The sequence below is a fragment of the Bufo gargarizans genome, chromosome 5 (assembly GCF_014858855.1).
Source record: "Bufo gargarizans isolate SCDJY-AF-19 chromosome 5, ASM1485885v1, whole genome shotgun sequence".
Taxonomy (NCBI): Eukaryota; Metazoa; Chordata; class Amphibia; order Anura; family Bufonidae; genus Bufo; species Bufo gargarizans.
Window position 1 is genome coordinate 449,260,194 of NC_058084.1, and position 26,643 is coordinate 449,286,836.

The 26,643-nt window shown below is 43.9% G+C and overlaps 1 protein-coding gene across 1 annotated transcript in view; it reads right to left on the bottom strand.

Annotated features, from left to right (window-relative positions):
* Window positions 1-26,643, bottom strand: part of MRC1 (mannose receptor C-type 1) — an 89,278-nt gene that overhangs the window by 48,796 nt on the left and 13,839 nt on the right. Inside the window, exons 4-12 of the mRNA XM_044293555.1 lie at window positions 25,391-25,552; window positions 25,105-25,218; window positions 24,776-24,919; window positions 23,574-23,756; window positions 14,506-14,663; window positions 10,770-10,883; window positions 8,664-8,779; window positions 2,348-2,496; window positions 1,471-1,664 (exon numbers count right to left, since the gene is read on the bottom strand). Coding sequence (XP_044149490.1) covers window positions 1,471-1,664; window positions 2,348-2,496; window positions 8,664-8,779; window positions 10,770-10,883; window positions 14,506-14,663; window positions 23,574-23,756; window positions 24,776-24,919; window positions 25,105-25,218; window positions 25,391-25,552 — 1,334 coding nt within the window. The remainder of the gene's footprint in view (window positions 1-1,470; window positions 1,665-2,347; window positions 2,497-8,663; window positions 8,780-10,769; window positions 10,884-14,505; window positions 14,664-23,573; window positions 23,757-24,775; window positions 24,920-25,104; window positions 25,219-25,390; window positions 25,553-26,643) is intronic.

Below are 26,643 nucleotides of genomic sequence, written 5' to 3' on the forward strand. Positions count from 1 at the left end.
TGTCTTTAGGTGATGTTGTCATGTTGTTAATAAAGTTAACTGTAAAAATATATTTAAACACAACACACATAAGTACCATATATATTCTGCTCCTCAATACACTACTATTCACCTGTTAGATACCTTCTGTTAGGTACTCAAGCATTTAAAGGTCACATGACACATGTGAGAGTCACATGACTGATGTCATGTTTGGTCTTGTTCAATTTTCCTATGGATGAATTACACAGGACCAAAAAGCGGCCAGATGTACTAAAGGTCTGTGAGCAATATTTTAAATACACCAAATATACATGGTTTATTAGAAAATTGTATGACTCCCTATCCTATAAAAATATGGAACATTTGTATTTGTAAAATATGTAAAAAAAATATGTAAGCATTAAAATCTTAGGAAAAGGCGGTTTATGTATGGGGTCTGACCATCGATACCTCTACCAATATCCACAATAGGGGACCTGTAAGTTTCTTGTTCCAGAGGCACTTAATTGGAGCGGTGGTCGTGCATGTGTTCTGCAGCTCCATTCATGATGTAGACCAGTCCAATAGACATCCAGCAGGATGCATGAGAGACCATTCTGTTCAAAGGTCTCCAGGAAGGGGCTCGGGACCCCTTTTCTAGTGATCAGCTGGGGTCCAATAAGTTGGATCTCGAGTAATTATATAATTATAACCCATCTTGTATATAGTTGATGCATGTTTCTTGTGGGATAGCCCCTTAAAGGGGTTGTCCCATGAAAAATATTCTACATTTCTCAAACCAAAACCTGGATCTGAATACTTTTGTAATTGCATGTAATTACAAATTTAGCACAGTCACTGAGTTTTTCAATAAAATGTATCGGTATAGTGCCACCTGCTGTTTGTTTTTTTATTATTTCTTTGACCTGCTCACTGAGATGGCCGCACATGCTCAGTTTCATCCTTCAACTGGCTCCTGAGCTGTGATAGGGAGAGCATGGACACGCCTCCTGAGCTGTGATAGGGAGAGCATGGACATGCCCCCTGAGCTGTGATAAGGAGAGCATGGACACGCCCACTGAGCTGTGATAGGGAGAGCATGGACACGCCCCCTGAGCTGTGATCAGGAGAGCATGGACACGCCTCCTGAGCTGTGATAGGAAGAGCATGGACACGCCCCCTGAGCTGCAGCAGAAAAGACACTCCCCTTGAGCTTCCAGCTTGATATAAATCTAGCAGAGCAATGAATGGGGAGATCTCTGGATCCATGGGAGGTACAGGGCTGGTTCTAGCTTTGTTAGAAAGCGATTGTCATGTGCTATATCTGATTTTCATTTCTCACATTATTCATGGGATAAAGGAGTAGTATAATTGGCAGAGCTTTCATTGTGAAAGGGGACCATTCTGAGTTTTGCTCATGACCCTATGAGTTTTTTATGTGGGTCCCCTTCCAAATGTGTCTGTATTTTAGAAATGGTCTCTCACTCTCTCATCATCAGTGCTCCTTACCTTGTAACATGCACGACTGGATGACTTCCAGTCGGTTGGACACTTTGGTTCTGGTGTGGTAGTCAGCGGAGGCGGTGGCGTTACTCCTTGAGCCCACTTCTTGCACACATACTTGGCATTTTCGTCACAGTTAATCACATCCCATAATCCAGCTTTCCTCCCAGTTCTCATGACCACGCAGCCATGCTTTCTGCCTTTAAAATGCAACAAAAATGGTTAATGAGTTTGTATACTGTATGTTCATAGAGAAAAGTAATGAAAATCTTGTTGATAGTACATACAGCAGTATAAAAATACATCACTTCATTAGAGAGGGACAACCATGTCCATATGCTCCATTAGGGAATAGGGAATATGAATGTCATAGATGGAGGTCACTCTTTCGGAGGTCTGAGTGAAGAGCTTCTCTGGTATGCCAGGTCCCTTCAGGACCTTTTATTTGAGTGAATGGCTGTCCACTAGCTTTCCCTGGGGATAATAGGTGGCTGTAGAGGGTTAGAGAAGCCAGCTTATAGGTTCAAAAAGTTTTCTTTCTGATAGAAGTTGGAAAATGCTAAGATCCCTGCACAGTCCATGCTAGGCTGTATAATGAAATCCAGTATTTTCAACACAAGAGCAATAGCTTTATCCTCAGCTTCAAACTACAGTATCTGTGCATTTTTATCAGCCCCCCCCCCCCCCCCCCCAAAAAAAAAATAATATTTTTTTTTTAGAATATTACAGTAAACTGAATGGAGGGGATGCAGCTGCATATACTGTCTTAAAATGCTGTGAGAGGGGAGGAAGAGCAGGCTTGGATGACAACTGGTTTGTTTGGAGGACACAGTCCCTTGGATCACAAAGGACCTCTACACTCAACGAGCATGGAGAGACTTACCTGGCATGTCTGTGTTCCAGTGTGTGTACAATACGTTTTCCCTGTTGATCCATTTAAAAGTGGTCTTATCCTCCATATCAGAGAGCCCTGTCCAGAAATATTTTTCTGGTCTAAACCCAATCAGACTTGTTAAATAGGCCTGTTCAAACCTGCAATTAAAATCCAACATTATATCACGTTTTCATTCAGATTTACATTAGTGAATTTCTTCAAAGTCCTCTAGGTCTTCTAGGATGATATGCAACTCGTCCCAGGCTTTTTTAATTGAAAAATGACTGACTCCATTTAGAAAAATGTACCCTAAATGAATGTCCAAAAATTTGGATTCAGGTTTGATCCGAATTTTTGGAAAATTTGGGTTGAATTTGCATATAGGGAGGAATGTATTATAGAGGTTTACTGGTGACAACCCCTTTGGTCCTAACCTGTGCCAAACTGTCTGCGGTCCTGCTGCTGCTGCTCCGTTCCTGGATGTCTTGGGTCCCTGCAGATGTATCATTCGGGCCAATGTGACTGCTGAGCCTGTGATTGGCCACATTATTCATGGGACCAAACCGCTTCAGAATAATGACAGGTGGGTGGGGCTTTTTATGTTCCGGAACACAGGTCAGGACCCCAGGGGTGTCACCTCCAAGGCCAGACAACCCTTTTAAAACTGGTGTTTCCTATACCAGTCCTAATAACAAACCCCGCTGGTGCATGATGTGTCAGAATAATTCTCATGTTTTTTTTTTGGGGGGGGGGGGGGGGGGGGAGTTATGAGTCAGAAAATTAAACCTACAACAGCAAGGGAGTTTTCTGGGACACATATTGGTAAATGTGTCAGCCCCCTCAAGTCTACACCGTCCCCCCCCTCCTCTTACGTTTGGTAAAAATGGCAAAGGTGGTGGAAAAAAGATGCAAAAACTGACGTAGAAGATATTAATGCCGATGTGGTGGAGAAGGTCAGATGAAGAAGTTGGAGCAGGACCGGCCTTGAAATGGATAAAGCACTATGGAGGTCATGTATTACGTGTCATATAGTTCTTAGTAAATGACCTCTATGTACCCAAATAGTCCATGGCCATAAAGTGTGCAAATACCCATGCTGTACAGTGCCTAATTTTAGTTCCATACAGTATGATGACATAATCTTGCTATGTTGGCTTTTCACACGGCTGCCATATTATCAATGCTATACAGCGCAAAAAACTAAATACTGCACAGAGCCAAGAATAGTGCTATACAATAAATTCATACATTATATCACCATATAGTAGTAACTAAGAGTAACTAAACCTTTATAACAATTTTGATATGATGTCCCTAATAAAACTATTTCTAATATACTTTAATCAATTTAGTATTTTCTTACTGTTTTTCCTACCTAAAGCGCACCATTCACTGTGCACTTAACACTCAGTTCTCCGTACACCGCTGACAGCTAAATTATGAATGGGCAGCAGCAGCGCTGCGAGTACAGGCAGGAGCAGATAGTGGAGGATTACTAACTCCTGGCTGACATGCAGTTCTCTTAGCTCAGAGGAGCAGGCAGAAGCAGGAGACGCTCCGCTCAGCTAATCCTGGCATAGCACATGGTTACAGGGTACACATGTGCTATAAGGAAGAAAGATCCAGCACCTTGTTTTTCTTGCTTGACGTTTATTCCACAAACCAAATGTACAGCGTTGATAGAAACCTCCAAAAATAAGCCCCAGTACGGTCTACATGTTTCAAACCAGATGGTTCTTAATCATGACCTCCACAGTAAATTTCCAACACAGTGTATATATAGAGAGGTGAACACAGAAATCCCTCCCCCATTAAACTAGCAAGGCGGTGCTGGTCATCTCAGGTGTTGTAATTAAAAGTGCTAACAGAAATTTAAGTGCACAAAAACACATTCAGAATTAAAAATTAAAATCCAAAATGAGCCATTATGAACAAACATTCTATAATATTATTGCATCCAGCAGGTAGGGAGGAGAGAAATAAAAGTGCAGTCACGAGATATAAAAAATGAACAAATATATGAAAAAATCTGAAAACGCCCTGTCTGAACACTCCTCTGCATCTAAAGACGCTCTGTCTGAACACTCCTCTGCATCTAAAGACGCTCTGTCTGAACACTCCTCTGCATCTGAAAACGCCCTGTCTGAACACTCCCCTGCATCTAAAGACGCTCTGTCTGAACACTCCCCTGCATCTGAAAACGCTCTGTCTGAACACTCCCCTGCATCTGAAAACGCCCTGTCTGAACACTCCTCTGCATCTGAAAACCCCTGTCTGAACACTCCCCTGCATCTGAAAACGCCCTGTCTGAACACTCCCCTGCATCTGAAAACGCCCTGTCTGAACACTCCTCTGCATCTGGAAACGCCCTGTCTGAACACTCCCCTGCATCTGAAAACGCTCTGTCTGAACACTCCCCTGCATCTGGAAACGCCCTGTCTGAACACTCCTCTGTATCTGCTGTGTGCAATCCATTTCAGTTCAATTAGGCTATACAATAATATCCTTCAAAGTTGCAACATGGTGTAGTTGTTGATGCTATTAGTAAATATACATAAGTTCCTTTCTCTGGTTTAGTCCTGCAGGGCTTCTGGAATTTAATTTTAAAATCCAGAAAGCTTCTCTTTGATATACAAGCTTTTTGAAATCACTTGTACTACCCTTCAGCAACCAATTCTCTATAATAGAAAAAGCGGTCTCCAAGTGCATTCCCATTTTGTATGAGGATCCACAAATTATATAAAATACTAAGGGGAGGACACAGAGTAGCATCCAAGAGACCCGCGTCTTTGGCTGCCTCTCACTGTCTCCTTCTTGTTTCAGTTTAAAATCAGTGGGAAAATCACGGACATGCTGGTTGCGATATACAGGCTTTTCACGATGTGGCAGCTCCCCATGCAGAGCTTGCAATTATGTTACCCCAAAAAAACAATTCCAAGATTCTGAAGGTACCAATAAATATCATATTAAAACTTACATTAACTGTAATACATCAGGGATTATATACATTATTGAATGTGAGGAATGCCGGCTAATATATGTGGGTTGTTCAACCAGAAAATTTAAAGTGAGGCTGTTGGAGCACATTAATTATATATTAAATCCTGCATATGTTAATATCTCAAGTGCGGCAAAACACTTTATCACGGCTCATAATAGAAGTCTATCTTCATTTACAGCCTATGCTATAGAAAGAGTGTTTTTGCCCACAAGAGGCGGAGATTTCAAAAAGCTTGTATATCAAAGAGAAGCTTTCTGGATTTTAAAATTAAATTCCAGAAGCCCTGCAGGACTAAACCAGAGAAAGGAACTTATGTATATTTACTAATAGCATTAACAACTACACCATGTTGCAACTTTGAAGGATATTATTGTATAGCCCAATTGAACTGAAATGGATTGCACCCAGCAGATACAGAGGAGTGTTCAGACAGAGCGTTTTCAGATGCAGGGGAGTGTTCAGACAGAGCGTTTTCAGATGCAGAGGAGTGTTCAGACAGAGCGTCTTTAGATGCAGAGGAGTGTTCAGACAGAGCGTTTTCAGATGCAGAGGAGTGTTCAGACAGAGCGTCTTTAGATGCAGAGGAGTGTTCAGACAGGGCTTTTTCAGATTTTTTCATACATTTTTTATATCTCGTGACTGCACTTTTATTTCTCTCCTCCCTACCTGCTGGATGCAATAATATTATAGAATGTTTGTTCATAATGGCTCATTTTGGATTTTAATTTTTAATTCTGAATGTGTTTTTGTGCACTTAAATTTCTGTTAGCACTTTTAATTACAACACCTGAGATGACCAGCACCGCCTTGCTAGTTTAATGGGGGAGGGATTTCTGTGTTCACCTCTCTATATATACACTGTGTTGGAAATTTACTGTGGAGGTCATGATTAAGAACCATCTGGTTCGAAACATGTAGACCGTACTGGGGCTTATTTTTTGGAGGTTTCTATCAACGCTGTACATTTGGTTTGTGGAATAAACGTCAAGCAAGAAAAACAAGGTGCTGGATCTTTCTTCCTTTCCGTTCAAGTTTATATGCTTGGGTCTCATCCCATCCGTGCACTCTTAAAACTGTTGATGCAGGTGAGCTGGACTTTTACTATTATTTACACATGTGCTATGCCAGGAGTTAGTAAACCTCCGGGCGGCACGGGCAGGAGCAGCAATATGCGCTCCTGCCCGTACTCACAGCGCTGCTGCTGCCCATTCATAAATTTCATACTCGTGCATCGCTGACCTGACGAAAATACAAAACTGATTGATAAAGTATATTAGAAATAGTTTTATTAGGGCATTAGAGACATCATATTAAAAATTGTAATAAAGGTTTAGTTACTCTTTAAATAATGCCAAAATACAGTGACCAAATACTAGCTCTGAACATAAAGTTGTATAAAAACAGTGCTACAGTATACTATGTCTAATAATAAATAAATAAATAAATAATAAGTACTTTTAGTTTTTTATGGTAATTCATAGTTACAATCCATCAGTCGTACCCCCTATAGTAGTATGTTAGTTTTGGTGCTGTTTTGTCATAATTTTTCTGCCCTTATTACTAATAATAAATCTAGTGTTACATTTTTTTAAATAATCTCCAATTTGTTAAATTATTTCATTTTACTATTCTTCTGAGTGTTCTGCACACGATTCAGGATACCCCCCTCCCCCCATGCCAGACATTCTTATCTTTGCAGCTCCCTCCTATTGCGTTCCCATTGAGATTTTTATGCCCTTGCATTTCCTTTAAACCCAATAACCTCTTTTCTCTTCCTTATCAGACCGTCTTTCTTCAGGATGACTGTCTTCAGGAAGTTTGGAGAACACAGATGCAGCCTCAGCACTACTGAAATGACTGATAACCGATTGTTGTAACAATATGTTTGCTGATGACTGCAAAATACCATAGGGGGTACAGGATCCGATATTTCCAGCTATATGTATTATTTCATGCCATTTACAGATACATAAGGTTTCCAAAAATCAATCGTACATATGAATATGAGAAACTGTGTAATATATCTTATGAGACAAAATTACTTTTTCTTCTAGGAGTTCACTCTTTATCACCACCCCATCTCTCCATGGACTTTTATGTGCAGCAGGTCTGTGTGTGTCTCTTCTCCTCTCAATAAACTTCTATGGGCAGCATCTAATGAGATCCGTCAGTGAGCTGTCTCGTGTCTCAAGATGGACTTAGTAGAAAATATTCGTTTAGAAGGAAGGGGGGGGGATTTTCTCTGATAAGTTATATTACAGAGTTTCTTTCATTCATGTGTACTATTTATTTAAGCAAAGTTTGTTGAAGTGACAATGGCCATTTAAGGATTAAGGTCATTAATATTAAAAGCCCAGCGAACCCTCTTAAACCCGAGCCATTGCCATGACGTACTATTACAGCACAGAGCGTTAATAGCATGTCACCGGGCATTAACGGGTTCAAAATGGGTCCTGGCCACGTGGCAGTCACATAAGGTTCACAGCTTTCATGCAGGAGAGCTCTGATAACTTCACTGTAATGAACCTGTGATGTAGTTAAAGGGGTTGTCTGGGATCTCATCACTGCACCACTATAAACAAAGATGGCGTTGGGCACCAAAGTGGCAGCACTGGAGCAGTCCAGGACTGAACAGGTAAGTGATGGTTCTTTTATTATTTCATGTAATTTCCAAACCTTACTCAGTTTTTTGTTGATCCCTGACAACCCGTTTAAAAATTACATTTCTAATTTCAAAGGGTTGTCCAGTTCCATAAACACCACCATCCATGGACAATATCAAGTATTGCCGTTCAACCCCATGCACTTGAATGCAGTGATGGCCAGCGAACACATGCGGGCTGCCATCTTGACTCACAAGTCTGGCAATGCACAGGTAAGCCCTTACTTGTGCCTGTGCCGGGAGCCGGTCTGAAACAAATGCGGTCACCGGGAGCAGGCAGTTCCGAGAACAGACGCCGGGGCCTTCATTGGGCTGTTCTCGAAACTGCCTGCTCCCGGTGACCGCATTTGATTTCAGACCGGCTCGCTGCACAGGCAAGGGCTTACCTGTGCATCGCCGGACTTGTGAGTCATGATGGCAGCCCGCATGTGTTCGTTGGCGAACACTGCAAACTGGCCATCACTGCTTGAATGCAGATGAGCTGCAATATCGGAAATAAACTTTGGACATGAGTGGCACTTTCCCCCAATAGACCCAGACAGGTAAGCAAGATTTGTCAAAACTTATGAAAAACTGATGCAAAAAGTATATTAGAAAGAAAAATGCATAACTAACAATGAATATATTTTACTTGCTTACATCAAAATTATTACCATCCATACCTGTCTTCCACAGTCATCAAGTACGCTCTTTTACTATTGCATGTGTTGTTTGCTTCTGAAAATGAACTAGAAGATGTACCAATGAAATAGCAGTAGTATCCGTGTCTTTTCCAACCCTGGTAAAAAAAACACAAAAGAAAAACAGATCAGTTTTCAAACCAGCACCTGGATCTGAATACTTTTTTAATTGCATGTTATGTATAGCGCCACCTGCTGCTTGCTCTTTTTATAATTTCTCTGTCCACCTCATCGAGGTGGACGCACATGCTCAGTTCCGTCCTGTAAATGTCACCAGCTGCTGCAAAAGGACACCCCTGCAGAGAATGGACATGCCCACTGAGATGTCCGCTTGAAATAAATCCTACAGAACAATTGGAGCAATGAATGGGGAGATCTCTGTATCCATGTGAGGTACAGGGCTGATTTGAGTTTTGTTAGAAAGAGGTTACCATGTACTATACAATCTGATTTTCATTTTTTACATCGATCATGGGATCACGCCTTTAAAGGGGTTTCTGGTACTGTTATATTGATGGCCTGTCCTCAGAACAGACCATCAATATCTGACCCTGCATACCCACCGAACAACTGTTCTGCAGTAGCTTTGGTTCGTAAAATTGATGCTGGAACTACATAGGTCCATTCATTTCTGCAGAGGACGGCACTGCTCCAGATTGGAAATCAATATCAGATCAGCAGGGTCTGACCACCAGCGCCTGTTTTTAGGAGATGCTGCACTAGAACCAGGAACTGAACCTACACACCTCCGTGTATTGTGTAGAGGTAGGGCCTGGTTACTGCAGTGCTGCTCCCATTTAAATCAATTTGGGGGATGATTGATGTTTTTGTGTACAACTATAATGTACTGTGTACCTAGCTGGCTGTATTAACCAGCAGTATAAGTGTTGTATACACAGTCCATTAATAGGCCCTATATATCATTAGGGTAGCTGTATGTGGTGTTGTTGTTTTTTATGTCCTTTCTTTTTGTATCTGCCCACACTTCAGCACTATTTCCTACCTCTCTACCCTCTCAGGATCACTGTATCAGGGTTACGTGAGGTTTAGATCAGCCTAGGTTCGAGGACAGGGAGTCCCCATCATCAGGGGTTGTCCCTGGGCTGAGCAAGACTAGGGTCAGACGATAGGGACAGCTTTCCCTTATCCCCTATATACCCTGCAGGCACTTTGTGTGGCGATATATCCGAGTGTACCCTCAGTAAGTACCGTCCGGTATAAATTTGATAATTTTTTTAAGGAATATTATACAAATATATTAATTTTAATGGGTTAAATAATTTGCTAGAAGTTGTTTGCTTATGCTAGACCCCTGGAGATCTTGTTATATTGAACTGCTGGTTTGAAATACATTTAAATCAATGGATGCAGCACTGCAGTAACCAGGCTGTGCCAGCTGTGATGCTTCGGTTCCTGGTTCTAGGCCAGCAGCACCTGAAAACAGCTAGTGGAGGTCAGACCCCAAGAATCTGATATTGATGACAGGCCTCTTTCACGGAACCGTACGTATGTGCCATCCACATTTTTTGCGGGCCCACATTGACTTGCCATCTGTGGGCTTGTATGTCCATTCCCCAAATTATAGAACATGGATTGTCCTATGCTTGGCTGCATGGCTGCAAAATGCGGACCACACATCCACTGTAGCCTTATCCTAAGGCTATGTCATCTGTGGTATAGTCCAAGAAAACCACTTGAAGTTATACCGACTGTCTCTCCCCAATCTCTTTAAAAAACAAACACATGCCTGCTCAGCCAAACCCATCATACATGGGTATGGGGATTGGGAGGATTAGCTGATTAAGTCCACAGCTACTAAAGTTGTTTGAGCACCTTAAGAACTAATACATATGGTCTATACAAGTGCACAGGGTCTTACTTTAAGTCTTTATGGTTCTGAGTTCATACCGTACGTAGCGTATGAATCCATAAGAATTACAGATGTAGCAGAGTTAACACACACTTGGTGAGTTAACACATTTAGTTAATGTGTTATGACTGTGACTGTTAACTCTGCTACATCGGTAAGCTTTTCCTCCTTTTGGAGAGTATCTCTGTACCTGTGGCACGTCCTGTTATTTACTGTACCTTATCACACCCTTCCTCCACACTAGCAGTTTGCTCATGATCCACAGGCAGTGGTTTTCTCTTGCACAAATATGGAAACTTCTTCTCGCACATCTTGTCTGCCCATTTTCCCTCCTGTAGAAAAAAAGGACAATTCATCTTAAGAACACCCAATTGAACTTCATGGATTTCTGGCCTCTTCCATGTATTACATAATGTTCAGCAGTGCACCAAGTACTATCCAAAAGCAAGGTGACACCTTTGCCTCAGGTGACACCCTGTCTTCACTGTAGGGGGATGCAGATGAAGGTCTATATTTTCCAATACATATTTTGGGGTGAAGAGTGCTTCAGAATACACACATAATCAGCAATGCTTTTTTCAAACAGGGGGAATTTCAAGGGAATGTCTGATCAGAAAAGGACTTATTGTTTAAATCAGAAGATATTTTGTCGATGTTTTTTTTATTTTCCATGTCAATATCTATATTTAAACAAAAACTATAAAATCCTGCAGTTTTCACATTGGCCACTAAGCCTAATAATAAAGAAAATCCTAGCGAGCTCTTGTTATCCTCAATTCATCTACTTTTTATTTCATAAATACATCAATAATGGACGTGTTTCGTCCTGTCCAGCCTTCATCCGCTTGCAGACATGAGGGTCGGTTCACGCACTCAAAATAATCAGCAAAGTTCAAAAAGAGAGTCGGAACCCTGGACCTGATGCGCGCTGGCACGGGAAAGAGAAAATCCACTGTGTAATAAAGAAAATCCCAGCGAGCGCTTGTTATCTTCAGTTTATCTCCTTTTTATTTCATAAGTACAGCTGATGAAGGCTGGACGGGCCGAAACTCATCCATTATTGATGTATTTATGAAATAAAAAGCAGATGAATTGAAGATAACAAGCGGTCGCTGGAATTTTCTTAATTACACAGTGGATTTTCTCTTTCCCGTGCTGGCACGCATCGGGTCCAGGTGCCGACTCTCTCTTTGAACTAAGCCTAATAATAGGCGCCACTTCTTGGTCTTTAAAAAATACTTTTCTGCAGTTATCTGCTTATTGTTACAAGCAGGATTAGAATGACAGATATCACCTCTATGTATAGATAACACATGGTCTACAATACTCAATAAGTGATTGTCAAAGCTTACTTACTCCCTCCTGACCGTTGCACAGGTCACAAAGCATGCCTAGAAAGCTCTCCCATAAAAGTCAATGAGGTCCCCTCCTGTACATTGTGTCTATGTGCAACGAGCCGCCTCCCCCCAGGGCCCCTATATCGCATCCCAGGTGTAGTAGTAATGCCGAGAGGTGTAGGCTACATGTCTCTTTATGTGTGTCACAGTGCTACTATCTGGATACTGCGGGGCCGCAGGCTTTGGCTCCGAAGCAATAAAAAGGAGGGTTAATTGAGAGATTGGAAAGAATAACTTGAGCCCAGACCTTGAGATGAAGTTCAATGGCAGCTGTAGGCTACTTCCACACTTGCGGCAGGACGGATCCGACAGGCTGTTCACCATGTCGGATCCGTCCAGCGGCTATTTCGTCGTGCCCACGGACCGCCGCTCCGTCCCCATTGACTATAATGGGAATGGGGACGGGGGCGGAGCTCCGGCGCAGCGCGGCGGTGCACGGAGAAAGCCGCCGGACTAAAAAGCCTGACATGCAGTAATTTTAGTCCGGCGGGCTTTCTCTGTGCACCGCCGTGCTGCGCTGGAGCTCCACCCCGTCCCCATTATAGTCAATGGGGACGGAGCGGCGGTCCGGCGGCACGGCGAAATAGCCGCAAAACGGATCCGACATGGTGTGAAAGTACCCTTACTTGAATAAATGTTTCCTCAAACAGTTTTCAGGCTTCATCTTGGTTCCAGCAGGCTTTAGCATGAACTGGCAGGCAAAATCAACTCTGCTTTATCTCATTCTCTCTGCTGTACTGACAGGCTAGCTTAGTAACTTTGATTCCTTCTTTATGCTGCAATAAACTCGTTAGTCTGACTTAGTTTCAGCCAAGGAATAAGTTAGTGTCCTGTCAGCCCTATAATGGAGTCTAAAACCAGAATCATTTAGAACTGCCACACCTCCTTCTGGCAGCAAGCAGGAAACGTTTGCCCAAAAGGGGGAAATAGAATGGAACTCACCATTCCATCTAACTATAGCTCTGCCATATTTGCTGCCACCTTCTGGTGAACCAGGCACATTACATGTAATAAACTGTTACATAAAGTTATTATAGATGCACATTGTGGTGAACCTGGAACAGAATAAATATATGACATTTATGTTAGACCATTAAAGACAGTAGCAGCGTGCAGGAGTGGTAACACCACTCTGGGGTGTTACAGACAGAATAGTTTTAATGTTTTTTTATGGCAAAGGAAGCAGGAGATCTAAGATGGCTTTGTCTCTGAAATAAGTATGCTGGGCTTGATGAAAATTAAATCATTGGATTCCAAACCTTTAAAGGGACACTGTCAGGCCTTCTGAGCATATTTAGATCTTTATATGCCCTCCTAGATCTTGTAATACGTTTCCAATTCATATAAGTATTATCCCTGTGCGCATTGTAAAACGTGAAAAATAATCTTTATAATCACCTGTCAATCAACTGTCCTTTGTGCCCAAGGGGCGATCTTTGCGCCGCATTTGTGCCCAGCCGCACCCCAACTGCCGGATCCTTAGAGACGCCCATCTCATTAGAATTCACTTCGCTAGGCGATATTTTGTACCCACAGACAATGAGGGCGGAGTGAAGAGTAGGAGGTCGGGCGCAAGTGCATTAGCATAGGATGATGTGGCTTTACAGCAGCGCTCTGAAGCGCTGGAGAGTAGTGCCCAGCGCAGGCGCAGAATAGGGAGGCTGAAGCGGCCTCATAGAAACATAGGGGATGCCGGGCGCATGCGCAGATGATGCTATTGAGGCCGATGACCGTAACTTCATATTGGGCATGCGCGGGATCTCCGAATGTCGGGGACAGGAAAATACCACCCAGCGAAGTGAATTCTAATGAGATGGGCGTCTCTAAGGATCCGGCAGTTGGGGCGCGGCTGGGCACATATGCGGCGCAAAGAACGCCCCTTGGGCACAAAGGAGAGTTGATTGGCAGGTGATTATTTTTCACGTTTTACAATGCGCACAGAGATAATACTTATATGAATTGGAAACTTATTACAAGACCTAGGAGGGCATATAAAGATCTAAATATGCTCAGAAGGCCTGACAGTGTCCCTTTAACCTTTCTTAAAAAATAGGGCCATTCATTTTTACAAGGTAGAATCTTTTGGAGGACATTTCAACTGCTCAAACTTTGAAACGGTGCTACCCCACTGTGTCCTCCGGCGATCACTTTTTCTCTATGGTTCCCCACTCCTTATTGATTGGGGATGTAAATTCTGGCGGACGATATGTAAATGTGGTCGTGCTTATCCACTCAAAGTGGAATGAATCTCACTGTTGTGCCTGTACTGATTGGACAGCCTCAAACCAATGATGTTCACTCCTCCTTGAGAACTAGGTGCTGGTGGCCTCCTCCTTGTATATGCATAAGCACATGTAGATATTGTGCTTTAGGAGGCCACAGAGAAAACAAAAAGTCTACAGTAGGACTTAGTGGAGTAGCGCCAATTGAGGGAGGTACACAGATACAAACATTTGAACAGGCGACAGGTCCCCTTTAAATAATGATTCATGTTTTGTAAATCCTATTTATACATTAAATGCACATTTTAATGACCCTCAGGTACACAATGTCATACCTTAACAGATAACGCCACACAGTCCTCTTGTTTGTTGGTCAGGTGAGATGGTTCTCCTCTCTGCCATGTTGTATATGTCACTGGTGATCCATCGCTCCATTCAAAAAATAACTGTGTCTTCAGGTCATTCATCCCAAGCCAAACATACTCTACATCGCCTAGAGCAAAAAACAAAAAATATTAAAATTTTACCTCCATAATTAGCAGCATGTGGAGACCACTTTCTCAGACTTTCCAAAAAAAAATAAAAAATCCAAAAACACATTTGCACAGTTCTTAGTAGACCATGTGGTTGGGGTTTATGTGTTACCATAGATGTAATTTAATCACTTTTAGGGTAGGTTCACACAGAATTTTTTCGTCAAGGTTTTGAGGTAGATTTTCCTGCAGGATTTTTTGCCAAAGCCAGATGTGAATGTGAAATGAATTGAAAATATAAAGGAAGGATTTAGGTCTCTTTAGCACGGGCGAGATTTCCGCGCGGGTGCAATGCTTGAGGTGAACGCATTGCACCGGCACTGAATCCGGACCCATTCATTTCTATCTGGCTGTGCACATGAGCGGTGATTTTCATGCAGCACTTGTGCGTTGCGTGAAAATCGCAGCATGCTCTATATTGTGCGTTTTTCACGCAACGCAGGTGACATCACTGCGCTCATCACATGGTCCATCACATGATCCATTGTCATGGCGATGAATCATGTGATGGACCATGTGATGAGCGCAGTGACGTCACCACAGGTCCTTTTCCTCCTGGGCATCGAAAAAGACAGAAGAGAAGCCGGGCTGCGCAAACAAGTGGATGATGTGAGTTAAATTATTATTATTATTTTTTAACCCCTCCATCCCTATTTTACTAAGCATTCTGGATTAAGAATGCTATTATTTTCCCTTATAACCATGTAATAAGGGAAAATAATAAAATCTACACAACACCAACCCAAACCCGAACTTCTGTGAAGAAGTTCGGGTTTGGGTACCAAACATGGCGATTTTTCTCATGCGCGTGCAAAACTGCCTTCTCAGCTGTTTGAGAAGGCAGCGGCGCTCCAGCAGAGCCGCGTCCTTCTCACTGTTTACCGCAGGCACAGTGACGTCATGACTAGTATCAACTGGCCTGGGCGTGACTAAACTCTGTTCATCTGAATGGAGCTTAGCCCCACCCAGGCCAGTTGATACTAGTCGTGATGTCACTGGGCCAGCGGTAAACAGTGAGAAGGTCGCGGCGCTGCTGGAGCGCCGCTGCCTTCTCAAACAGCTGATCGGCGGGGGTCCTGGGTGTTGGACCCCTGCTGGTCAGATGCTGATGATCTATCCAGAGGATAAATCATCAATTAAAACAAACTGTAGAACCCCTTTAAGTATTAAGGGGGTCATTCACTATCAGATATATGCTATTTTTTGGCATATATTTGTCACAGATTGCAGTACAAAGATTATTCTGCGACTTTTCCACGCTTACGCTTAGGTCTAAAAAATGAGGCGTAGCGTCAGCGGAGAAGGGGGCGGGCCACCAGGTCCCATCTCATTTATCATTTTCTACGCCTGTTTTAGGTATAGAAAATGGTCTAAATATATGTCAGCAAGAGAGCTGGCGTAGATTTAGACAGGTGGTACGCCAAAGTCATGTAGAGGCCAGCGCCTACATAATTGCGACGCCAGCTAAAGGGGTATTAAGACCGGTGTCTAAAACCCCCTAAGTTGTTAAATTTGGGGCATCTAAAACCCACCCCCAGGAACACCTCAACTCCACCTAGGAACACCCACTTATGTTAATGTTAGCTGCACCCATTTTTGGCCTGGGACAGCCCGAATTTGCTGGGAGAGTCTGTGAAAATCAGAGACAGTTCTGTTAAATTTGGGACAGTTGGCAAGTATGTGAGCTACATGTGGATTTGTTATGGATTTTGGTAAAGATTTAATGCAGATTTTACTCTATGCATTACAAATCTGTAATCTGTGAAATCTGTGGTGGGAATTCACAGCATAAATTTACATGCTTTTACTGTAAAGCCATTTATAATAATGGACATCCCCTTAAAAGGGTCATCCAGGAAATGATAATGATGATCTATCCTCAGATAGCGGCTGTGCTTGGTATCGCAGCTCACCCTTATTCACTTCTATGGGGCTCAGCTGCAACAAGACCAAGTGACCGAAGTACGGTGACGTCACACTGGAGGTCACTGGACACCGGCCTCTTCTAACAGCTAATTGGCGTGGGTCCTGAGTGTTGGATAGGGTTGCCACCCGTACGGGAATTACCCGAACAGTCCGGGTTTGTAATCCTGTGCCCGGGTACAAGCCTTTCTTAGACCCGGGCACAGGATTCATTTCAAACTGCAGACTTGCTAGCCTCACCTGACATCGCGGTGAAGCACCGGCTGAACACTTGTCATCAGGTCCTGTGTGCTCTCCCCAAATCCCGCTCCTGCCCTTCCTCTCCTTCTCACACATGGCTCCGCCCTGCTGAACTGCACAGTGGGGAGAGCAGTCGTGGAGATGGCAGCAGGAGATGTCCCTCTGACTGGCAGCGCCAAGGGAGCATACAGCCGACCCCCTTTCCAATCAGGAAGCCGGGAAGTGGGCTATCATCCGCCTCCTGGCTTCCTGTGGCTAGGAAGCCTGCTTCACTTGTTGCTAGGCAGCCTGGCTTCCTAACCAATCAGCAAGCTGGGCAGTATGTCATGACTCGCGTCCCAGCCTCCTGATTGGTCAGAAAGGTACGCTGCCTACAAAAAAGTGAATCCGGCTTCCTAGCCAATCACAAAGCGGATTAAATGACTCGCCGCCCCTCTTCTTGATTGGTCAGGAAGCTCGGTTGCCTCTGAAGCCGGTGTCCTTTCACTTGAACGCCGTCTTCACGGGAAAGCAGGAAGCCAGGCGATGGGTCATGATCCGCCGCCCGCCTTCCTGATAGTTGTGGTACATACTTTACCAAAAAATTGCCACAAGGTGCTAAAGTGTTCGGGTTTGTAATCCTGTGCCCGGGTACAAGCCTTTCTTAGACCCGGGCACAGGATTCATTTCAAACTGCAGACTTGCTAGCCTCACCTGACATCGCGCTGAACACTTGTCATCAGGTCCTGTGTGCTCTCCCCAAATCCCGCTGCTGCCCTTCCTCTCCTTCTCACACATGGCTCCGCCCTGCTGAACTGCACAGTGGGGAGAGCAGTCGTGGAGATGGCAGCAGGAGATGTCCCTCTGACTGGCAGCGCCAAGGGAGCATACAACCGACTCCCTTTCCAATCAGGAAGCCGGGAGGTGGGCTATCATCCGCCTCCTGGCTTCCTGTGGCTAGGAAGCCTGCTTCACTTGTTGCTAGGCAGCCTGGCTTCCTAACCAATCAGCAAGCTGGGCAGTATGTCATGACTCGCGTCCCAGCCTCCTGATTGGTCAGAAAGGTACGCTGCCTACAAAAAAGTGAATCCGGCTTCCTAGCCAATCACGAAGCGGATTAAATGACTCGCCGCCCCTCTTCTTGATTGGTCAGGAAGCTCGGTTGCCTCTAAAGCCGGTGTCCTTTCACTTGAACGCCGTCTTCACGGGAAAGCAGGAAGCCAGGCGATGGGTCATGATCCGCCGCCCGCCTTCCTGATAGTTGTGGTACATACTTTACCAAAAAATTGCCACGAAGTGCTAAAGTGTTCGGGTTTGGCTTGAAGAAAAGGTGGCAACCCTAGTGTCGGACCACTACTGATCTGATATTGATGACCTATGTTGAGGACAGGTCATCAATATTATCAATATCAATATTATTTCCAGGATAACCCTTTTAAAGAGGTTGTCCCTTATAATAATAAACTGTCCTCAGGATAAGCCATCAATATCTGACTGGCAGCAGTCCCGGATCCTCATCGATCAGCTGTTTGAGAGAAGCTCTGGAAATAGGTGCTGAGCTACACAGCTCCATCCATTGTGTAGCCATTGTGTGCCACAATCTGTTTCTCACAGATTCATGCAGACTCCATAATCAAAACCTTTGTGTTCCTCTATTTTGGCACATGGTGGTACAGTATGAACACAGACTAGGCTATGGTCACCATATTCAGGATTTATATTGTTAATAAGACATATTAAAGGGGTTGTCAGGCCTAGGAGCCGACAACCCCAATGGTTGTAACCTGTGCCCAAATAAAAATAAAAAAACTTACCTCCTGTAGTCTAACCATTTCCACGACTATCAAATTGCCAATAGTAACCAATCACAGCGCAGCTTTTATTTTTCAAGAGCACTATGAGAAATGAAAGCTGCTGTGTGACTGGTTGCTATGGGCAACAGGGACAGTTTTGCTTTCAGTTTCATAAATCTGCCCCTATACATTTGTTGCATGCCTTATACTGTGTGCTTACCTCAAAAAATAACCAGAAATGACCCAAAAAACAAAAGCTAGTAGAAATGCAATATACAGTAGATGTAAGTATTATTGACATCCAGTTCTAGATCCATAGGCAATAAAGGGGTGGAAGCCAAGAACCCCTATGGCCCTAACCTGTGTGCCATAAAATAAAAACCACACACCCACTCACCTGTCCATGGTCCCACTATGCCCATGCCACTGCCCCATTCCCAGCTGCTTCTGTTCCGCGCAGGACTAGGAAATGGCTTGCAGCTGCTGCCAATCACAGACATAACATGTGCTTGAATGGCGCATCACTGCTGTGTTGTATTTTGCAAGCAGAGCCGCATCTGCCATGAGGCGAGATGAGCATCTCACCTCAGGCAGCAGCTGACCTGCCTCTGAAGTGGGCTGCAGTTTACAGCAGGGCTACAGCTTCTGGCTCTTGTCCCCGCTGTTCAGCCTTATAGGCCTCTGGTCTCCAGACCCGAAGCATTTGAGGTGGTAAAACGGTGCAGGAGGTTTCAAGGATATCACCATTACTTATTTAACGCCCCACAGGGTGCATTACCACCTTTTGTGCCCCTCCACTGTCTTTAATGGTTGATCCTGTGTCATCTTGTGAATTTATTGCCATGTCCCTGCATAATGTATATTTATATTTCCTTGCAAATGACTGTTAAAGTATAATGTGCCTCGTCTACCAGCAGATGGCGGAAATTATGGCAGAGTTAGTTTTCCTGAAGTGGAACCTTCTATCCATTCCAGCCCTCTCTAGAGAGGGAGGAGTTTAGTGTTAGCGAAAGTCAGAGTAGCTGATCCCCTCCTTGAGGAAGGAGCAGGCCCTCATCCCTGGTGGGTGAGCCTGCAGAAGACAGGTTAGCTTACCCGCTGTAAGGGGAAAGCTGTGTTCCAGAGGCCTAAGCTGAGTGCCTTCAAAGTCAGGAAAAAAGATTCTCTGAATAAAAACAGAGATAAAGAGAAAGATACAGATAAAGATAAAGATAAAGACCAAGTCAGACTACAGAGAGCTAAGTTGCAGCAGAAAGCAAAAGGAAAAAGTTCCTATTTAATTCAGCCAGCATAGCAGAGCTGAGAGAGTACAGATGTACAGAGCTGAATGTGTTTGCCTGCCAGAAATAATGCCAAAATCTGCTGATAACCAAGACAAAGTTTGAAGGTTGTTCCCTGATGCAAGTTTATTCAAGTAAAGCTGTTTTAACTTCAATACAAGTCTGGACTCCATTTATTCTACAAATCCCTCAACTATTCACCCTATCATCACTTCTGCGGATGACCATCCTTGGGGTTCCCGGGTATTCAGGTAGGAGCACCGTGACAAGTGCAAAGCCGCACCTAAAGGGACACTATAGACAACCCTTATATCACTCTGGCATTCCTACACCTGGGGTCCACCATCACCTTCTACATCAGGAGACTTAGTCCCTCATTGCTGAAATGCAACTGGAGTCATTAAAAAAACTCTACAAACTCTCATAACACCGTAAGAGAGATCCCTAGCGCGGGACTTCATTAGTTGCACTTCCTTCGCTGGGTGTCGTGTGATCATGTAATTGTGCAAGACCCGGCATAGGAACAGTGATGTCATCTGAACCTTCTGCACCAAGACATGGCAACTTGGCCTGTATTGCAGACAGAGATGGGGAATGGGAACGAGATAGGGTGGCCACCCTCAAAAGACGGACTTAAAAAACCCCGCCCTCGCTAAGCAATGCCCCCGACTCGGTTAGGCCACACCCCTCCCACTCCACAACCGACTGGGATTGAAAAAAATGAAGGTAGAAATCAACTTCTGTCAGCTGCAGTGGTGGGAGGGAGGGTGACTTTTTCCCTGCAGCTCACGCTCAGACAGCAGAGTGCTGCTGTCTTAGAGTGAGCTGTTCAAAAGAACATCCCTGTGTCTGTCCAGGCCCTGCGCCGGACAAAGGACAGGGATTCTGAAAGCCGGACTGTCTGGCCTAAAACCATTTATTTTCTAATATGGAACATCAGCACTACTCGGGGCACTACAGAGTGGAGGGAAGCATTATATAAAGCTGACACTACAGAGGCCCATTATATACTGGAACTATATACTGCCACTACAATGGGAGTATTGTATACTGACATGTATACTGACACTACAGGGGGCATTATTTACATGTCCTACAGGGGGAGCATTATATACTGGTCCTACGGGGGAAGGGGGGCATTTTATATGTATGTGCACTACAGGTAGTTGAGTACATAGAGAAGCAAGGGCCCCATTAGCAAGGATTGAACCAGACCCTCTACACAAGATAGAAGGGTTTCCGCCTAAACCCCTTTCAATGACCCTTGGGCTATTTTTCCACTGCCTTATTTGCTAAAAGTTGTTTCTTTAGAGGGTAGAGTCCTGACCAAGTTTTCACCCCCAGTAGAAGAGGAGATTATCCCAAATGGGCCCCCTCTTGCCCTGGACCCCATAACAGTCGCATGATCTGCCGCTATGGTAGTTATGCTCCTGACTACAGGGGGGACATAATATATAACGGCACTATGGGCAGGGCGGTCGGTGGAGCATAATATGCTGGCACTATGGAGTAGCATTATATACTGGAACTATAGGGGGAATATTATACATATTGACACAATGAGGGGCACTATAGGGGGAGCATTATATACTGGCACTATGGGGTGATGGAATATATACTGGCACTACGGATGGGCATGGGAGATTTACATATCCCATCACTACAGGGGGAACGGGGAACATCATATACTGGCACTACAAGGGAGCATTTTATACTGGCCTTACAGGGAGAGCATTATATACTAGCACTAGTGGAATTCAATCCTAATTTGATTCGCCACAATTTTTAATTTCTTGGCGCTTCATGGTAACAAATCCATTTTTCCTGAATGGCAGTAAGAAAACAACATACCTCATCCATTTGATTGCGGAGAGGCCGTCATGGCCATCTTCATTGAAGAAAACACGCCAATTCTCGCATGCGCTGACGTGTGATGTCACTACTATCATGCTGTGTGGGCGGGATGAGGACATCACAGTCAGTGCACTAGAGTTTTGGTGTGTTTTCTTCAATCAAGATGGCTGCAACGGCCTCTCTGCGATCAAATGGATGAGGTATTTTTAATTTTTTTGGTTTTAACCCCTGATTAATCCCCTGATAGGAATGTGACTGTCAGATCCCGCAATCAGTGTTGAACGTCCATCATTGCGCTCGCTCCATACAATGGAATGCTGTTCTTTACAAAGTAATTCGCAACTAATCGAAATTCTTGTCGAAGTTCGGCGAAGTGGCCGAATCGAATCTTTGAAAACTTTGGTCATTACTAACTGACGCATCTTTCACATTCTGTTATGGTACACTGCATGGCTGATGTTGGATTTTATACACCTGTAGCAATAGGACTGAATGGAACACCTTAAAGAGTAAGTAAACTTTTGAGTAAAATTTAAATAATATATCCCTAATGACAGCTCAGCGGTGTACGGAGTTCGGGCTGTAGACACTTTATGAATAGGGCTGCAGCAGAGAGCGGTGAGTACGGGCAGGGTCGCATATTTCTGCTCCTGCCCCCCCAGAGGTTTACTAACTCCTGGCATAACACATGGGTACCTTGTGACCATGTACTATGCCAGGATTAGCTGAGCGGATCGGGCTCCTGCTTCTGCCTGCTACGCTAAGCTAAGCGCTGACATGTAGGACTTTTAGCTTAGCATCATATTACAGTGATGCAATGTTATCAAATCTGATCCATACGTTGCATAAAATTAGCAGAATTTGAGTTTTTCACTCTGTATTTCACTCAGTACAAGAACTCTCTCGGCAAACGTACTTTTACGTCCTATGTAGACGTACCTGTGTTTTTTCAAGGATTTTACACCCCTGGAGACCATACCATTCAGAACAATTAGGCCTCCTGCACACGACCGTATTGCTTTTTCAGTATTTTGCGGTCAGTTTTTCACGGATCCGTTGTTCCAATTTTTGTTTCCGTTGTGTTTACGTTTCTGTTCCGTTTTTCCGTATGGCATATACAGTATACAGTAATTACATAGAAGAAATTGGGCTGGGCATAACATTTTCAATAGATGGTTCTGCAAAAAACGGAACGGAAACGGAAGACATACGGATGCATTTCCGTATGTGTTCCGTTTTTTTGAGGACCCATTGACTTGAATGTAGCCATGGAACGTGATTTGCGGGCAATAATAGGACATGTTCTATCTTTCAGCGGAACGGAAAAACAGAAATAAGGAAACTGAATGCATATGGAGTACATTCCGTTTTTTTTTTGCGGAACCATTGAAATGAATGGTTCCGTATAACGGCCAGTAAACGGGAAAAAAAAGCCCGGCACCCCCATAGAAATGCCTATTCTTGTCCGCAACACTGTGTGCTGTCCGCATCCATTCCGTCCCCATAGAGAATAAATGGGTCCGCACCCGTTCCGCAAAATTGTGGAACGGATGCGGAACCATTTTGCGGGCGTGTAAATGGAGCCTTAGGCAGTATTGCAGCGGCACTCACTGACGTGCTACAGTCCCTGTCCTGCCTATACTGCTATGTCAGGAATGGTTGCAGTGATCCAGCTCTTCTGATGCCTCATTTTGCTGATAGATTGAGGTCCTGGAGTTGGGACCTCCACCAGTCAGACAATGAGGGACTCTCGTAGATAGGTTTTCAATATAAAATGCTGAGCCTTGTGATAACTACTTACCAAATGCAAACTCTGAGATGATAAAACTGGATTCTTCAATATTGTGCAAACTTGCAAGATCCCCCTCCTCTTTCCTACAAGACAACATGGCGTCCTTCCACATCTTAGCTTCTTTAAGCAGAGTATAACAGTATCCATTATAGGGTAACCAGGAGGCCGGGCAAGAAATGGTTTCACCGATCCCTGTAAAAGATTAATGACCACGAAAAAGTTAGAGTAGCATTTACAGCTGACATTATCATTAGAATAATCCAGGCTCACCCTGTAACCACATTTTATTGGGACTAAAAATTTCTTTGGAGCGCATCCTCATGAGAGCTGTATAACCTAGCGCATTTCCTAGAAACAGCGCCTCTATTGTTCATGGGCTACGACTGGCATTGCAGTTCAGTCCCATTCAAATAAATGCAGTTGACCATTGACAAATATGGCAAAATAATATCAGACAACCTCTCCTGACGTGTCTGTTTTAATAACTACTTGCATTCCCCATGTAATAATTTTGGAGCATCTTTTCTTATGACTCTTTGATGTGCCATTCCTTTATTATTCCTGCTAGAAGTTTATTAATGAAATGCTGGCAGTTTACAGTGAAGGTCCAGCTGGGTGCTACCAGTTGGGGAGGGGGGTGTTCCTGCACAGTCTGACAGTAGCAGCACTCATAGGAAGGCGTCATACTGTGCAGGGACGCACCCCCAACTGGTAACAGCCAGCTGGACCTTCATTGTAAACTGCTAGCAACATATTCATTACTTCTAGAAGGGATAATAAAGGAATGGCACAGCATAAAGTTAGAATACAAGTAGTTACTAAAACAGACATGTCAGGAGAGGTGACATGAACACAACCCAACCATATGTATTTTGATTACATCCATGTGACATCCATGTTGCATCCACATTTTTTGCAGACCCATTGACTTCAATGGGTCCGTGATCCACATTTTGAGGCCACAAATAGGACAACTTTTCCGGAATGGACATACGGATGCAAAAAGCACACAGATCACATCCGTGCGCTTTCCACATCCGTATGTTTATTCCGCAAAAAGGTAGAATATGTCTGCAAAATGCGGACCACGGACACATTCAGGTTAATGGGTTTGCAAAAAAATGCGGACGGCCCGAGGACCGCAAAATGAGCCTAATCAGGAACTTCTGTAAATGCTTCAGGGGGATTTGCTTGAATTTTTTTTTTCTTACCCGAAGGAGGAACATAAGAAGCGGAGCTGTTGCCTTTCTTACAGATATACCCCACTTTTTGCGCACATTCTCTGCTTTCCCATTTGCCACTTTTCCCAGGATTTAGTGCTGCACAGTTTATCCCAGGTTCCGTTGATGGGTTTCCTATAGCAAATGACAAAGTGTTTGCATCACAAGGACATATCATCACCATGTGATCACTTGAGTTTCTGAAAATGTCCATCTCCATGAATCTGATGCACCAAGCAAAGTTTAATTCACCAATTTACTAAATGAAGACTAGATAAATAAGTGGTTCTTTACCAATTATCATCCAAAATTAACCTCACCTGGAACCCAGTTCAGATACCGGAAAGGACCTCCACTGTCCCATCTCCAGCCAGCATTGAAGTCCAGACTATTGAGCCCCATCCATAGGACTGCAGTGAGGGTATTTGTTAATCCTGGAATAGTAATTAACAAATTTCAACCTGCAGACAGTTACGGCACATGGTACGCTACTTTGACGTTAGCAGGTAAGCGAGTCATTTGGTTGGTAGATATCCTACAACATTCATCGCACATGAAATATCTCTATTCGTTTAGGTCCCTTCCCATTCTGATCTCGGTTCTCACCTGAGATGAAGGATTGTTCGTGTAGCTCGGTTATACTCAGCAGTTCTGCTTCTTGCTGCTGGCAGCTTCTCCTGGCTTGGTACCAAGTGAGGGCTGAATCGGAGTTAATCTGATAGTTGACGCCAGTAACTGAATCAGTTATCCAGAAGTTGTTAGACGTGGCTGAGAAGAAAACATTGAGCATTGTATTAATGCCTTTCAGTCCTTTTATCACCTTTCTATCAGGTGCCCGTTTGTTTGGCCACTTTTTTCTGGGTAATGGTGGATTGGAGGATTTTGGAGAGATCTAGATGCATTAACAAACAGGCCTGTTCCTAGTTGGCAGGAATGGATTGCCATACATACGCTAGAGACTGACCATGAGCGTATAATGGACCTTTTAGAGAGAGGAGGTCCAGACCAGGTTGGCTACATCTCTTCATTTTAGTGGATTGTGAGACTGTGTGCAGAGATGCCCTCTCCATAGGTCCTACACTGTACGCAAACTGGGGTGTGATGAATCTACTCAAAGAGTATAGAAAAAACTGGAGGGCAAATAAGCACCAAGCCCTCCTGTCCCAGATTGGGGGGTTAACTGAGACTAGAAGGAACATTATTTTGCTATGGACCTCCTCAGCTTTACATAGACCCTGATGGAGCATTATTTAGGTATGGACCTCCTCAGCTGTACGTAGACTCCGAAGGAGCAGTATTTTGAAATGCATTGACCTCCTCAGCTTTACCCTGAAGTAGTAGTACTTTGCTATTGACATCCTCAGCTTAACATACATCCTGAAAGAGCAGTATTTTGCTATGTACCTCCGCAGGTTTATGTAGACCCCCCCGAAGGAGCAGTATTTTGCAATGGACCTCCTCAGCTTTGCGTAGACCCCAAAGAAGCAGTATTTTGCAATCGACCTCCTCAGCTTTGCGTAGACCCCAAAAGAGCAGTATTTTGCTATGGACCTCCTCAGCTTTACATACACCCTGAAAGAGCAGTATTTACATAGACCCCTCACATGAGCGAGTTGTACACTCCGGACTTGGAGCGTGAGTATAAGACAGCTCCCCTCCTGAACTCCTAGCACTGCCAGGGTCACATAGCATTATATTGATTTATGATGCTATGTAACCCTTAGAGGTCTGGAATGTATTGGATAACACTGACATAATGCTGTCACTGAAAGCGGCCTAAGGCATAGCTTGATTGTCCTAAGTGGCCACTGCAATATGTGGCTATGGCCTCATGCACGCAAACGTATTTTCCATGTCCG